The sequence below is a fragment of the Miniopterus schreibersii genome, assembly GCF_964146895.1.
Source record: "Miniopterus schreibersii genome assembly, chromosome: 8".
NCBI classification, from domain to species: domain Eukaryota; kingdom Metazoa; phylum Chordata; class Mammalia; order Chiroptera; family Miniopteridae; genus Miniopterus; species Miniopterus schreibersii.
The window spans coordinates 54,502,337-54,517,471 of NC_138109.1; the positions used below are offsets into that span (position 1 = coordinate 54,502,337).

A 15,135-nucleotide genomic window follows, 5' to 3' on the forward strand; every position below is an offset into this window, starting at 1 on the left:
AATAAAATTGATATATTTTTTCTATTATTATCTTGTAACTGCGCCAAGATTAGTTAATTAACTGATTACAGGTTTTCTTAATTTCAGGCCAAAAATGTCTATGTTTACCACAAGCATATCTGCAAGTTTTAAAAATTAATTACATCAAGATCTTACTATGTTCACAATCTTAATTCGTACATAGCTTACTACAGAAAGGCTACATTTAAATAGGCGTCTTTTATTTTTTTGTGTTTACTCAGAAATATAAATTTATGCAGTTTTGGAAGAGCAAAGTCAAAGCTTTTGCCTCCTGAAAATGAAACTCAATTTTAGCACCAGGAATGGAAATCAGCACATACATATGGAGGGTTTATAAGAAAGAACTGCCCTGGGCAAGTCAAGACTTTTAGTTATAACAGAAAACACAATTTACAACACATGCCTCACACCCACTTGCTCTCCATTTCTTCAAGCCACTGAGTCACGTACCACAGAAACATCAAATAGTACACACTGATGAAAGTGACGTGTGAGGGTAGAGATTATATGGGTCTGGGAATCAGGTTCTTTCAATGGCATTTACTTAAAGTCTTCTGTAGGAAAAATTATTTATCAAATGTGCTATGATTGGTTGAGTAAGCAGAGCTTTTGAAATAGAGTTAGCAAATTCAACTTCATTTCATAATGGATTGTCATTAGCAAAGCATGAGTTTATATGGCTGGCTAATTAAGTAGAATAAGTATAATGTCTTAGGTTGAATAAAATTCACTATTTTTTATTCACTAAACTGTAATCCCACATCATGAATATAAGTTATAATTTCCCCTTCCATTTTCCTCCATCTCCTTCTTCCTTTCCCACCCTCCATGGGTCCACCCCCACACATCATGAGTTCCAAAAGGAAAGTACAGCATCTCCAAGCTGGAAAGAATATTACATTATGTCACTATAAAAATCAAAACCAGTGTCCCTGACCCCTAGAACAGTGTTGTATCCCTACCATGCTGCCTCTGTGCCATGTACAAAGTACGACCCATAATTATAGATTCACACTCAATTTAGGCTGCACTTGATTTGTATTAGTGTGAGATTCAAGGGTGTCTACTGCCAAGATGGAGATTTGTGAATAAAAACACATTTCAACATCAAATAGAAAATAGTTTCCCCTTACCTGCCATTGACATGGATAATGTTATATACAGTTAACCCTTGAACAACATGGGTTTGAACTGCAAGGATCCACTTATACATGGATTTTTTTTCAATAAATATGCAGTTGGCCCTTGGTATGTCCAGGTTTCACATCTGTGGATTCAACCAACTACAGGCCAGTATTTTCCATCCACGGTCAGGAATCTGCAGATGTGTAGGACTGATTATATGCATTGTTTTATGTCATTTTATACAAGGGATGGAAGCATCAGTGGATTTTGGCATTCACAGGTGTCCTGGAACCAATCCCCTACAGATAATGAGACATGACTGAGTTTTAAGGGAGTCCTTAGTTATACATGGATTTTTGACCACTTGAGTAGGGCCCCTTAACCCCACGTTGCTTAAAGGTTAACTAGATACCTACATATTACAGATGCCAGATTTGCCTGACACATCCTAAAGTGGCAAATTTGACCAAGGGAAAATATTACTGCCCGGTCAAGTGACATTCTACAACCTCAAGAAATGAGTCTCAAACTTGGAGTCCACTCTAGGGTTGGTGACACTGTTCCCAAACTGTGCCAGTGAAGAATCCTAGAAGGGGTGCCAGACCCTTTTGGAGCATGTGATAGGAGAAAAGATGGGAGTACAGTTAGAAATGGTGTGTGCTAGGCCCCAACTCCTCTAGGCCCAAAACAGGAAATATGGTTAAGGATGTGTTTCTCTTGGTGAACTTGGAACTGGGGATCCAAAAATCTCAGAAATCTGAGAGGGCATGGGAGGGCTTTTTTCAATCCTCTATCCTTCCCAACATTAATGAAATTAATTCTTACTGTATTATCACCCTCATCCTATCTCATAATGCTCTCTATCTCTGAAGGCTACCCCTCTCTGCCTTCTCCTGGTTACTTCTAGCTCAAAAATTGCTCCTCAGAAGTCCTGGTGTGGGTCAGACACACCTCTCGGAGTTTCCATAGCACCAGGCAGAGCTCTGTCATAAAACCCGTCCTCTTGCTCTGTGAGTGTCTGCCACCCGTCTGCCTCCCTGACTGTGAGGTCCTTGTGGACAACAGTGGAATCTAATTCATTTACATCCCCCCTGCACCAAACATTGGATCTGGTAAGTAGCGGATAGTTGCTGAATGCACAAACACGCATGAGTGATGCAACAATTATTCCTTCACCTTCAAAACGCACGGTCACTGTTTTAAATTTTTTTTATTGATTTGAGAAAGAGATCAATTTGAGAGAGAAACACTGATAAGCTGCCTTCTGCATGCACCCCAACCATGGATGAAACCCACAACCCGGGCATGTGCCCTGATGGGGAATTGAACCCACAACCTTTTGGTGTATGGGACAATGCTCCAACCAACTGAGCCACACCAGCCAGGGCAAGAAAGCACAGTCACTTTTACTGCACTCATAATTACTGCCACAAGCAAATTAGAAAACTGTATTTCTTTTTTTTTTTTTTTTTAAACATATCTTTATTGATTTCAGAGAGAGGAAAGGAGGGGGAGAGAGACAGAAACATCAATGATGAGAGAGTCATTGACTGGCTGCCTAGCCCGCAACCGGGGCATGTGCCCTGACAGGGAACCGAACCCCGATCGCCTGGATCCTAGGTCGATGCTCAACTGCTGAGCCCCGCTCAGCAGGGCGAAAACTGTATTTCTTAAACAAAAGAAAACAAAGGAATCAAGGCAAAAATGTTTTTGATGAAAGCAAAGGCTTATTTACTTGTGCATATTCAAATCAAGCAAAATATTGATGTATTCATCTTCACTGGGATGACAACTTACCGTTATGCCTATTCAGCTGCAAAATGGGATGTGCTTACAAGTTGCATTCCCCTTAATCTGCTAACCTAAACTAAGTCACGTTTGCCCACATGGGTTTGCTGGGCCAAATTAAGCCAACCCTGTAATGATTTGTACCATCTTCATACTCTGCTGTTCTGATTTCTCTGGTCATATTTGCTTGGATGATCTAGACATTTCAAAACAGAAGCCTAAAGCCTAGTGATTTATTCCTTTCCATGTGATGCTACTGCTCCTTCATCACTCAGCTTCAGGAAGACAATGTGCATTTTCAAATATTAAATTATTTGACAATGACGAAGTGAACTAGGATGGCATTACATGCACACATTTTTTAATGGAATTTGTTGTCTGAGATTACTCTTGCTTGTCCTTTTGAATGAAAAGTGCCTGTTTATGAAATGAGCCTAAAGACTCTGACAGATTTGATACCTAATACCAGTTTAGGGAGAGCAATGAAAGCCAACTTCAAAGGTCAGGGGAGCGTTTTGATGGAACATCAGAGATTTAGTTATGGTAAATAAATATTTATTGACTATTTGGGGTGAACAGTGAACGCATGGTGCTCTGCATAAGATGTAAATGAAACCTTTCTCTCTCATTATATTTCTGTTATTTTATCTTTAATTATGATACCTCTTGATTAGGGGAATGAACTCCAACACATACATGTCCAGATCTCCAGTCAGAAAACTAGGCTTTCTGAAGCAGTTACAGATTTTTATATCAAATTCCAGCACTCACTTTTTAAACATGCATCTCCAAGTTTATATTGAGGTTCATAAGAGGCCATGAATACTTTATTTACAATGCAGGCAGTGGAAAGTAAATCTGTTTGTTCAAAAATTTTAAGTAGCTTGTTCTCTGTTGCGGTTTATATTAATGGATGGATACCTACCATTACTATAATAAAACTAATTTTGAAGAAATCTGAGCTCATTAATAATTCAAAAACATGCAAAAGCAATTTTGCAGCATATTTGAATTATGAGGGATCCACTCCTGACTTCTTAGTCTTATAATGATTCTCTAATGATTCTGGGAATCTCTGCAGAAAGCTCATTTTCGCTATTAGTATCTAATAGAAATCACTCTCTACTCATCATGTTCTTTATTTCAAGGCTTTCAAGATCAACTGTATGGGAATAGGTTACATTATTGGATGCATCCCAGTTTCCAAGATACATCAACTTTCAAATGCTCACTGCCAAGGACATGTAGAAGAGTTGAAAAAGAAACTAAAAGGGAGTAGCAGTTGTTCTAACCAGTGGGAGGTAACAATTTATCAAGAACAGTTGATCTGCTCTGCCCTGTGAGGAGCCTCCAGCACGTTCACTTCCTGTCCTGGTGAGAAAGTAATTTCAAATTATGGTTTATGGTAGTTTTCTCACCTGAAGTTAAACAGAAGTTGGAGGAAATGTATGCATTTTATTTATTTATTTATTTATTTATTTATTTATTTATTTATTTATTTATTATTTATTTTAAATTTTTAAAAAATTTATCTTTAGGGTTGAAAGTATTACAGCTATTTCCCCTTTTTTATCCCCATTGATCCCCTCCACCCCACATCTGCCTCCTTCCCTTAGGCCTTCACCACACTATTATCTGTGTCAATGGGTTATACATATATGCATATAAGTTCTTTGATTACTCTCTCCCCACTCACTCCCCCACCCCCACCTTCCCACTGAGATTCATCAGGTTCATGCTTCTATGTCTCTGAATCTATTTTGTTCCTCAATCTATTTTGTTCATTAGATTCCACATAGGAGTGAGATCATGTAAAACTGAATCAGGAAAAATCAGAGAAAACCCGAATAGGCCAGTAACAACTGAAAAAATTGAAGCAGTTATTAAAATACTCCCAGCAAACAAAAGCCCTGGTCTGGACAGCTTCACAGGGGAGCTTTCTAATTCTTTAAGTTGTAGGGTTAGATAGTTTAATAAAAATTTTTCTTGCTTTTTGAGGTAGGCCTATAGTGCTACGAACTTCCCTCTTAGGACTGCATTCACTGTGTCCCATAGATTTTGGTTTGTGGTGTGTTCATTTTGATTTGTTTCCAGGAAGTTTTTGATTTTTCTTGATCTTATTGGTAACCCATTCATTGTTTAATAACATGCTATTTAGCCTCCATGTGTTTGAATGTTTTTGAGTGACTTTACTGTAGTTGATTTCTAATTTCATGCCATTGTGACCTGAGATGCTTGATATGATTTCAATCTTCTTGAAGTTGTAGAGACTTGTTTTATGTCCTAACATGTGGTCTATCTTTGAGCATGATCCATGTGCAATTGAGAGGAAGTATATTCTGCAGCTTTTAGGTAAAATGTTCTGTAAATATCAATTAAATCCATCTGATCTAGTGTGCCATTAAAGTCACTGTTTCTGTGTTGACTTTTTGTCTGGAAGATCTATCCAGTGAAGTCAGTGGGGTGTTAAAGTCCATGACTATGACTGTATTGCTGTTGATCTCTCCCTTAGAGTCCTTAAGGTTATTATTGATAAGTTCTTATTTATTGTCAGTTTAATTCTTTATGCCTATGTTTCTCTCTCTATTTCTTATTACAGCAGACCCTTTAACATTTCTTGCAATGCTTCTATTTCTACTTCTAATTATAGCAGTCCCTTTAACAATTCCTGCAATGCTGGTGTGGTGGTGATAAACTCCTTTAGCCTTTTTTTGTCTAGGAAACTCATTATTTCACCATCTATTTTGAATGATAGCCTTGTTGGAGAGAGTAGTCTTGGTTTCAGATCCTTGTTTTGCATTATCTTGAATACTTCATGTCATTCCCTTCTGGCCTATAGAGCTTTTGATAAGAATTCAGCTGACCGCCTTATGGGAGCTCCTTTGTAGGTAACAGATTGCTTTTCTCTTGCTGCCTTTAAAATTCTGTCTTGAATTTTTGGCATTTTAATTATGATATGTCTGGGCATGGGCCTCTTTGGATTCTTCTTGCTTGGTATTCTGTGTGTCCCTTGAACTTGTGTGACATTTTCCTTCACCAAGTTAGGGAAAATTTCTGCCATTATTTCTTTAAACAGGTTCTCTAACCCTTGCTTAGTTTTGACCTTTCTGGCACTCCAATGATGTGAATATTCTTGCATTTCATGTTGTCTCACAGTTCCCTTAGACTGTCCTTGTTTTTTAATTTTTTCTTCTTTTTGGATCTCTGATTGAGTGATTTTTTTTCTACCCTGTCTTCTAATTCACTGATCTGATCCTCAGCTTCCTCTAATCTGCTATATATCCCTTCCAATGTATTCTTTATTTCTGCTATGTCATTATTCATTTCTGACTGATCATTTTTCATAGTTTCCATATCTTTTCTCATGCTGTTGAGCATTCTTACAATCAGTATTCTGAACTCTGTATCTGATAGATTGCTTATCTCCATTTCATTTAGCTCTTTTTCTGGAGACTTCTCTTGTTTTTTGTCTCCCCATTTTGGCTGCTTATTTCGATTTGTTTCTATGTATTAGGTAGGCCTGCTAGGACTCTCAGTCTTTTTGGAAGATCTCTGGTGCAGGCCAACATCAGACGCTATTTGTGACTGACCTTGAGTACCTTGTTTGGAGCTGTCAACAACCCACAACTTGAGGTCCCCTCTGTTGGGGTTGGGTGCATTTGGAAAGGAACAAGATGCATACCAAAGTCTGCTTTTCCCAGGCCTGGGTCCAGAAGCATATCTGGCAAAGACTCAAAGCACTCTGAGGTCTGCCTCTGCCTGCAGGCTGATTAATCTGATTCTCTTAATGAGCCTCAGGCTGTAGAAACTCCAGGGGTAGGGCGAGAGGTTTTCCAGCAGGGTGGGGCAATTGCTTCCCCCTCAGGCAAAAGCTGCTTGGAAGGTAAATGTCTGCCTGTGAAAGATGTCCTCTGTAGTATGGCGGAATGACTGGGCACAGGAATCCAAAGGGGTGCCCTCTGAGCTCTATCTCCAGAGCCCACAACCCTAGATTCTCCTCACACAGCTCCAGTCCACTCTGCCCTCCCTCTGCTGGAGCCCAAGGTGAGTGGCTGCACAGGATACTTTAAGAGGGTACCTGCATTTCCAGCCATCTCTCCCTGGCAGACAGAAATCCAGCTGCTTTTCACAGCCAGGTGTTATATGGTCACCTTTCTTAATTCTGGTGCTCTTGGCTGGGAAGCCCAACCTGGAGTTTAAGTCCTAGAGTCCTCAGTGGGACTCCCCCACAGCTGAGATATCACTCCGGACCTTCAGCTGCTGCCTGTGGGAGCCCAGCCAGCCCTCTGGCACCTCCGCACTTCCTACCAGTCTCTATGTGGTCTCCACTTTAGGTCCTTGGTTATGAGGGTGCTCTCCAGCTAGTCTTCAGTTGCAGTTGATTATTCAGGATGGTTTTTCTATATTTTAGTTGTAATTCCAGTTTGGTCCCTGGAGAATGTCAGTGTAGTTTCCACTCAGTCCACTGCCATCTCCAAAATGTGTGCATTTTAAAAAGCAGTCATCCAATCTGCTGGTACCATCATGTACAACTGTGCCTAGGCAATTTTGGGGTTTCGTGTAAATGACTGAATTATTATATTTAAATAAAATGAGAACCTACTGTAATTTATGAGAGAAGGGTAGTAAAATAATTCACTTAGCTAATATCCAAGTTGAATTATATATTATTAGTTTGTGAAATGGGATTTAGTTATGTTGATTTAACCTTCTGTTACAATTAGCCACAACTGGGAAAAAGGATTTAAGCAAAAATGACCTTTACATTCTCATGAAAATCTCAGTTCTGCCACATGTTAGCTATGTGTGGACAAGTTACTTAACCTTAGTTACCTGAGTCTCAGTTTCCTTATCTTTTAAATAGAGCTAATAGTTAATACACCTTTTGGGATTCACACACGCATAACTTGGTACATGTTAACTAGTCATTAGCCATGATCTTGATGCTACCTTGCCTCTGGGATCAGCATAATTATTCTTTTTCTTAACCAAAGAACAAGCCCAGGACCAAAATATGTAGGTCTGAATAGTTAAGTACCCCAATAGAAGGGGAATTTCTGTCCAAATATGTATTGCTCACCCCTCCCACTTATGCCCTTATACACCACCCCCCGCCCATGTCTAATTCTACTTTGGGGATTTATTACCTTGTGCTAAGCATTACCTTCTTCCTAAAGAGGTCACCAACAAAGCAAATATTCTGAGAAAGCATAATTAAAGCCATTATCACTTTGTGAGAATGAGTGTGAGTGGTTTTTCTCCTACACAGAATATCTGACATACTAATATTTGGTACCTGGGAAAAGACAAAATAGCTGTGAAAGAAGGCCAAAAGGGCACAGGATATATTTCACAATTTTGCTTGAGTAAGCTTTCTCAGTTAATTATGTACTAGGCACTAAAAACCTTCTAGAAGGAAACTGAAAGTGGCATTAGCAGTTGCCTCTATGGAAGGCAACTGAGTAGTCAGGTACAAGAATGGGGTAAGGGGGACAAGACATACTTTCAATGCATATCCTCTCATGCCTTTTGAATTTGGTACCTCAGGCATATATAATCTATCCCAAATTTTTAGTTAAAAAAAAAACCCAACCCCAATTGCCACATCCTGTCACTTATCTTACTTCAGCATTTAGATATTTGTTTACAGGACTTTGACATTTAGAAGTTGACCTTTTTTCCTCTAAAAAGTAACTTGGAATCATTTAAAACACGATTGGCTTATCAAGGTTAATGTGTTTGTTTCCAAAGTATTAAACATATTAAAATAGTCATATTCCTGAAAATATACTTATTAGACAACTAACATTTGATAACTTTCTGTATACACAGTTTTTTCACTAAAACTTAAGCTTCCTGCAGACAGGGCCTGTGTTTTGTTAATCTTTGGAGGTCCCATTGTGGCAAACACCGTTTTTTTTTATTTTTAAATTCTCACCAGAGGATATATATATATATATATTTTTAAAAGAGTGGAAGGGAGGGAGGAGGGGGAGAGAGAGAAAGAAACATTGACGTGGGAGAGAAACATGTATTGCTTCCCTCCCGCCTGGGGACCAAAGTATGTGCCCTTGACCTGGTTTGGAGCTGGTGCTCTAACCACTGAATCAAACTGGCCAGGGCCAAACACAGAGCTTTTACAGAAAGATTACTTTCTTGAGTTCTGTTCTCAGTCCTTTTTTCCAAGGAAGAAAAATCATTAAATAGAACAGGATGTTTTGATTAAGAAGGGACTTCTCAGGAATTTTATAAAAACAAACAAAACAACAAGATTCAGAGACAGGGAAAGGGAGAAAACTATACTTGTAATGAAACTTTTGTGACTCTACTGACTGGGGATGCTTGAAAGCATCAAATATGTCATAATGAGAGAAAACTAAGGCTGATCTAAAGTCATGGACACATCTGTGCAAAAATATGTTTGTTGCATGACTATTGTGTGCAAGGCCTTGGGGAGAAAATGTTGAACAATACAGACATGCTCCCTGCCCTCACGATTTTCATAATAGTGGGGGATACAGAAAGGTGAGCAGGCAATTACCATATGGTATGATAAATACCATAAAAGGGAGTACAGAGGGTTATAGGTGCTCATAAAAGGAGAATGAATCCTAAGTTTGAGAAAGTAGTGTCTAATATTACAGAGATTGGGACTAGAGCTTTAGAGTCCTGCAAACCCAAATTCAAATCCTGGTTTCACTGGTTTCAGTCTACAATCTTGGCCAATTTATTTAATCTCTCTCAGCCTCAATTTCAACTTTAAAATAGGAATAATGCTATATTGAGTTTAAAGGGTTGATGTGAGCATTCACTGAAATGCATGTCATAAATCTGGCAGAATGTCTGGCAAATGGCAAACACCCAGTAAAGATTAGCTAATAATATTAATGGTAACAGTAAGCTGAGGACTTAAGCATGAGTGCAACCAGGTAAAGTGGAGGAGAGGAGAGAGAAATAGTGTTCTGGACAAAGGAGAAATGCATACTCAAAAACAATATGAGGCATCTGGGGTGGGGTCAGAGATGCAGCTGAAACTGGAAAGGCCATCAGAGCTAATCTCAATGGGTTTGTCAAGTTCATTAAAGGCCACTCAAGACTTTTAATCACAGGAGGGACAGGATCAGGTTTGAGTTTTAGAAAGACCAGCTTGGCCACAGTGTGGAGAATGGGATGGAGAGTGAGGAAACAGGAGGTGGGGGGGATTGGTGATAATAATTTTTAAATAATGCCTTGGCTGTGGAATTTCAGTTAGGGAGGCGGGTGTCACATTAAAAAAATAAATAAAAATCAAACAAGAGCCTTAAAGTAATTATTATCAGCTTGCTGATATTAGCTAATTAGCATTTCATTCATTCACTTATTCATTCACTCAACAAGCATTTACTAACACCAACCAGGACAGCAAACTGGTGCTCTGAGACATTTCAAAGACCGCTAGTTACTCTGCATGGCCTGCTTTCCAGAAGTACCCCATCCAAAACGACTTGGCGGGAAGGTCTGTTGCTCTGGCAATCCAGGTCATGTGCAATGGCAAAGGCGTTTTGAGGAGAGACCACACAGCAACAGGAAACTCACGTTGGGAGGCAGTGCTACATAATAGGTTAGGATGGAACCCAAGGCATGAAGATGATGCCCCTTCAGGCGTGACGGGGAAATGTCACTGTGAGTATGTCAGTGTACATTAGACTGCTTACTGCTCAAGAAGGAGTAAGTTTCCCATGGTCCATCGTTAAATGAATAATAACTAACATTCATGAAATGTTCTGTCCTACACATTCCAGGTGGGTTAATGAAGTCATTACAACAACTCTATGAAATAGGTATTACTAGGTCCACTTTACAAGTGAGAAAACTGAGGCAGGAGACGCTCCTCAAGGTAACAGAATTAGATACAGTCTGATGTTCTTCTCCACTACACTGTGTACCTCTGGTAGTGGACCACCAGGCTGATCTAAGACTAAAGTCAATTTAACATGTATGCCTCAAAAATCAGACAGGGAAGAAAGATCACTGCCCACTTTAGTATCAGGAAGGCCAAAATTTGGAAGTTTGTTTGAATGTGTTTGTTTGTGAATGTGTGTTGTTAATTCTCACCCGAAGATATTTTTTTCCATTGTTTTTTTACAGAGTGGAAAGGAGGGTTGGGAGAGAGGGGGAGAGAGAGAGCGAGAGCGAGAGCGAGAGAGAGAGAGAGAGAGAGAGAGAGAGAAACATCGATGTGAGAGGGACACACTGATTGATTGCCTCCTGCATGCCCCCAGGCTGGGGCAGGGGAACTAACCTGCAGCCCAGATATGTGCCCTTGACCAGGAATCGAACCTGGGGCCCTTTGGTGTGCAGGCCGATGCTCTACCACTGAGCCCCACTGGCCAGGGCTGGAAGGTTTTATTATAGGAATAAAATGAAATGAATGATTAAATACATGACAGTCTCTTAACAGGAAGCTGGGCTACTACGCTCAACAAATGAGTACTGTTTTGAAAGGGTTTTTGAAATCTATTTTACTCTTAAGTGCAAACCACAGCTCTGCCATATGGCCTAGGGTATTTTAGAAAGTATTCAAATGGAGTTCCATGCTTATCACTTTAAAACAGAGTGGGTCACCTCACAGGCTCAAACATGGAGAGGTGTGGCAAAGGAGAAAAACGAGCTACGAGAATGAGACCTTTACTCTTCTAGTTTTCTGCTAAGGTGGGGTGAAAAAAAAGCCGATCATCTCGCTGTGAAATAAACAAAATATGCTTATTCTCTCAGAACATATAAGGTTCTATTACCCAAGTAGCGAAGCATGTGTAGAATAAGCTCTTAGGAGGCATTTGCAATATGAACTAATTAAAGACAGAAAAGGGGGAAAAATATCCCTAACCCTCCAGATATGAAAGAAACCACCAGCTTTCTGCAATGCCACTTGATGCCGATAGCAACAGCGTCTTGATCCTGGGCTCTCAGAGGGCAATGAAAAGAATCCCAGGCCAGATGGCATTTTAAAAATCCAATCTCACTCTGTGTCTTCCCACAAGCCTACCTTGTGTTTAAAGCCATCACAACCATTTTCACAAGCTGCAATATTTTAAAGTAGTCACCATCCCTTGAGAACACAGAAAGCTCCAATTGCTACGAGTTCATAAATATTGAGAATAAAAATTATGGAATTTGTGAAACAACAATTTCTAATTAAACACACACACACAGAGAGAAAGCCGAGCGCAGCTTTTCAGCCTGGCCTGTTTCCTTCTCACACTTGACCCCGGCTCACCAACAAACCGCTCTCCTTTCATTCATTCAGTTTCCAGTTCCTTTCTGAGAACTCACTCACTACCCCTGAAAAGTAACTTGGGGTGCCCTAGGTCTGCGGGCACCGACACCCCGTTCATTCACCTGGCCCGCCCTACTCGCTGCTCCAGGCAGGACTTGGCTGGGGGTCAAGTGTCAGCTCCGGGCACTGCCCCCTGGAGTCGTCTCCAGCCTCCGCCAGCCCGCCTGCCCAGAGCAGCACCCTTCCCGCCCGGGATTCCCGGGGAGCCCTCAGACTTCTTTTGTCTTCGCCGCTTTGTATTCTTTACAAATTAAAACGCTTGTGAGATGGATTCCCCACCCCACCCACCTGCCGGAGGCCACGCGCTCGCGCTCCACCGGGTCCTCTCCAAGGCTCCCGAGCGGCGCAGACGGCGGGAGGCGTGAACCATGAACTTCTCTCCCTCCGACTTGCTCATACACACCCTCGCCCCCCAAAGGGAAGTTCCGAACTAGCCCGGGGGCCAATTCCGCGATCCCCGGGGCACCTCGGGCTCGGGCGGCAGGGGAGGGCCCCGCGCGCGTCCCGGCCGCGCCCCTCGCGTCGCCGGGCGGGCGGTTACCTCCTTCCTCCGGCTGGGCGCCCCGGGGCGGGTGATGAGGGCCGTCTCCTCGCACACCACGGCCACGTCCTCCACGAACACGCAGTCGGGGAGGCTCTCGTCGGCCGGCAGCGTCACCACCTGCAGCCCCAGCTTGCTGCCCAGCAAGCCCACGAAGAGCTGGTGCTGCCGCTCGGCGCGGGCGAAATCCACCTCGCCGCCCTTGGCGCGCCTCAGCGCGTGCCGGCAGAGGGACTCGGGCAGCCCCCGCACCACGGCGTGGGTGGCCCGGCCGAAGGCGGCGGCGTGACCGAGCGCGGCCATGGCTCGGGGCGGAGGCGGCGGGGCGCGGGCGCGGAGCGGGCGGCAGCGGGTCCTCCGGGGCGGCGCGCCGAGCCTGCGAGCGCCCGGCGGCTCCCCGCGGCAGCCGACGACTGTGGTGCGCACGGAGCCCGCTCGCGCCCGGCGCCCTGCCCGCGCGACTGAGCATGCCCAGAGCTCCCGCGGCCGGCCCGCGCGCACCCCGCGCGCCCACCCGGCGCTCCCGGGGCTCGCGGCGGCCGCGGGGGAGTGGCGGGGGCGAGCCCGGCGCGGCGAGCGGGGCTGGGGGGGCGGCCGCGCGTGGGAGCGGCGGGCGGGGAGGCGGGCGCGGGCTGGGGGCCTCCGCGAGCTGTCCGCGAATCCGGCCCCGACTTCACCTGTGCTCCTCCGCAGGTGCGCACCTCACCCCGCCTCCCGGGCCAACTTGGAGAGCGCAGCGGTCTTGCCGGAGCAGCCGGGGGCCTCCCTGGTGGACCAGCGGCCCGCGATGGAGTCTTTCTCTTGGATAGAGACTTGGACCGCTCTCCTTCCTCTCCCGTTCTCGGGCTGCCCAGCAGGTGCTCCCCCCCTCTCGTCCCCCAGTTCTTAGGGTGAGGATCTGTCTTCCCGCCCAAGGCCGTGTTACCTTGACTTCCTTTGCAAATGCCCCCTTACCCCATGTGAGACTCGAGATTGTTAAAAAAAAATCGTATTCCTTCTCGCCTTGGAGAAAGGGAGAGTCCAAGAAACACGTACAGAGAGAAAAAAGACAGACACGCAACAGTGTTTCAAGGACAATCACCTCTCACGAACAATACGACCCTGGCATGTTTGTCTGCAGGGCCCACAGAGGTAGGGAGGCAAAGACCAAACGCGCTTTCCCCAAAAAAGACACGTGCTCACCTTGTGCGGTGTCCGACGTGCAGCATCACAGTCCCTTGCCCTTGAGTGAGAGGGTTTCCAGCCTGTCCCTGGCCTGTCCCTCCCGTTCGCCCACCAACGCTGTGGAATTCCCGTGGTCTCTGTTGAACGTTTCTTTTACCATTTCCCTCAGGGAGTGCCTTCCCTTCCCTCTATTCTCCCCCTCTCATATTTCACAGATTAAATAACCCATGGGTTCTGCTTTTTTTTTGGGGGGGGGGTGCGGGGGGGGGGGTTGTAGTTACAAAACAATCTCAAGTAATAATATTCTTTCTTCACCTTCTGTAGAGCATTTCTAATTTAAAGACTGATTAGATCACAGAACATTAGATTTGAATGGGTCCTTGGAAACCCTCTCGCCTGACTTCCGACACAGGGTTCTTGAATTACAGCTAAAACGTCTATGACAGTCATTGGATCTTTTCTTGAACATTTTAAACCTCACTTACTTAAAGTGTATTCTACTTTTGAGGAGCAATAAGGTTAAACACTCCTTCATTTGGAGCTTGTATCCGCTGGTTTGAGCTCAGCCTCCTGGCATGCCCTAGCATGCTAGTATTCTTTCACAGAACAGCACCCACCTATCTGAAGACAGTTCTGATATCTTGTCTGATCCGCCTTTCTCACTCACCATCCTGACACCTTCCAGGCCTGGCAGCTGAACCACCAAAAAGTAGCTAGTGATTTAGCTTCAAAGTCCCTTCAACATTCTGGCCATCTTCCTTACACGCCAGTAATCCTTTTAAATCGTGGTATCCAGAAAAGAAACAATTCTTCCTGTGTGGTCTGATGCTCTACAGACTACAGCAGAACGCTCGTTCCAGATGGTAGGCTTCTATTAACACTGACTAATATTGTATTTGTTTTCTTGGTGCCAAGAACCAGGTCATAGCCTTCTTGCCGGAACTCTGATCCCAGTTTTTTTAGGAAATAAGGGTTTCTAGGAGCAGATCTGCCTGACGATGATGGAACAGTTGTCCCAGTTGAGCCCAGAGAAGTTGTGATCTGCCTTCTTTCCCTTCTCCCAAGGGTAAAACTTAAATTTACCCAGACAATGTGGCATTTCTCACCTTCATAAATTAGGGGTCCTAAGTGAAGGATAGCTCTTATCCTGACACTGGGGAATGGGACTCAAAGGAAAATA

The 15,135-nt window shown here is 43.5% G+C and overlaps 1 protein-coding gene across 4 annotated transcripts in view; it reads right to left on the reverse strand.

Moving 5' to 3' along the window:
• The window catches only part of DDAH1 (dimethylarginine dimethylaminohydrolase 1), a 124,809-nt gene extending 110,750 nt beyond the window's left edge, over nt 1-14,059 (reverse strand). For 3 of the 4 annotated variants that reach the window (XM_081143783.1, XM_081143784.1, XM_081143785.1), the window contains exon 1: nt 12,792-13,236. In XM_081143783.1, coding sequence (XP_080999909.1) covers nt 12,792-13,094 — 303 coding nt within the window. In that variant the 5' untranslated portion in view covers nt 13,095-13,236. Of the gene's footprint in view, nt 1-12,791; nt 13,237-13,973 lie in introns of those variants that run through there. The other variant, XM_081143787.1, reaches the window with a different exon arrangement.
• Nucleotides 14,060-15,135: the final 1,076 nt, after the last annotated feature.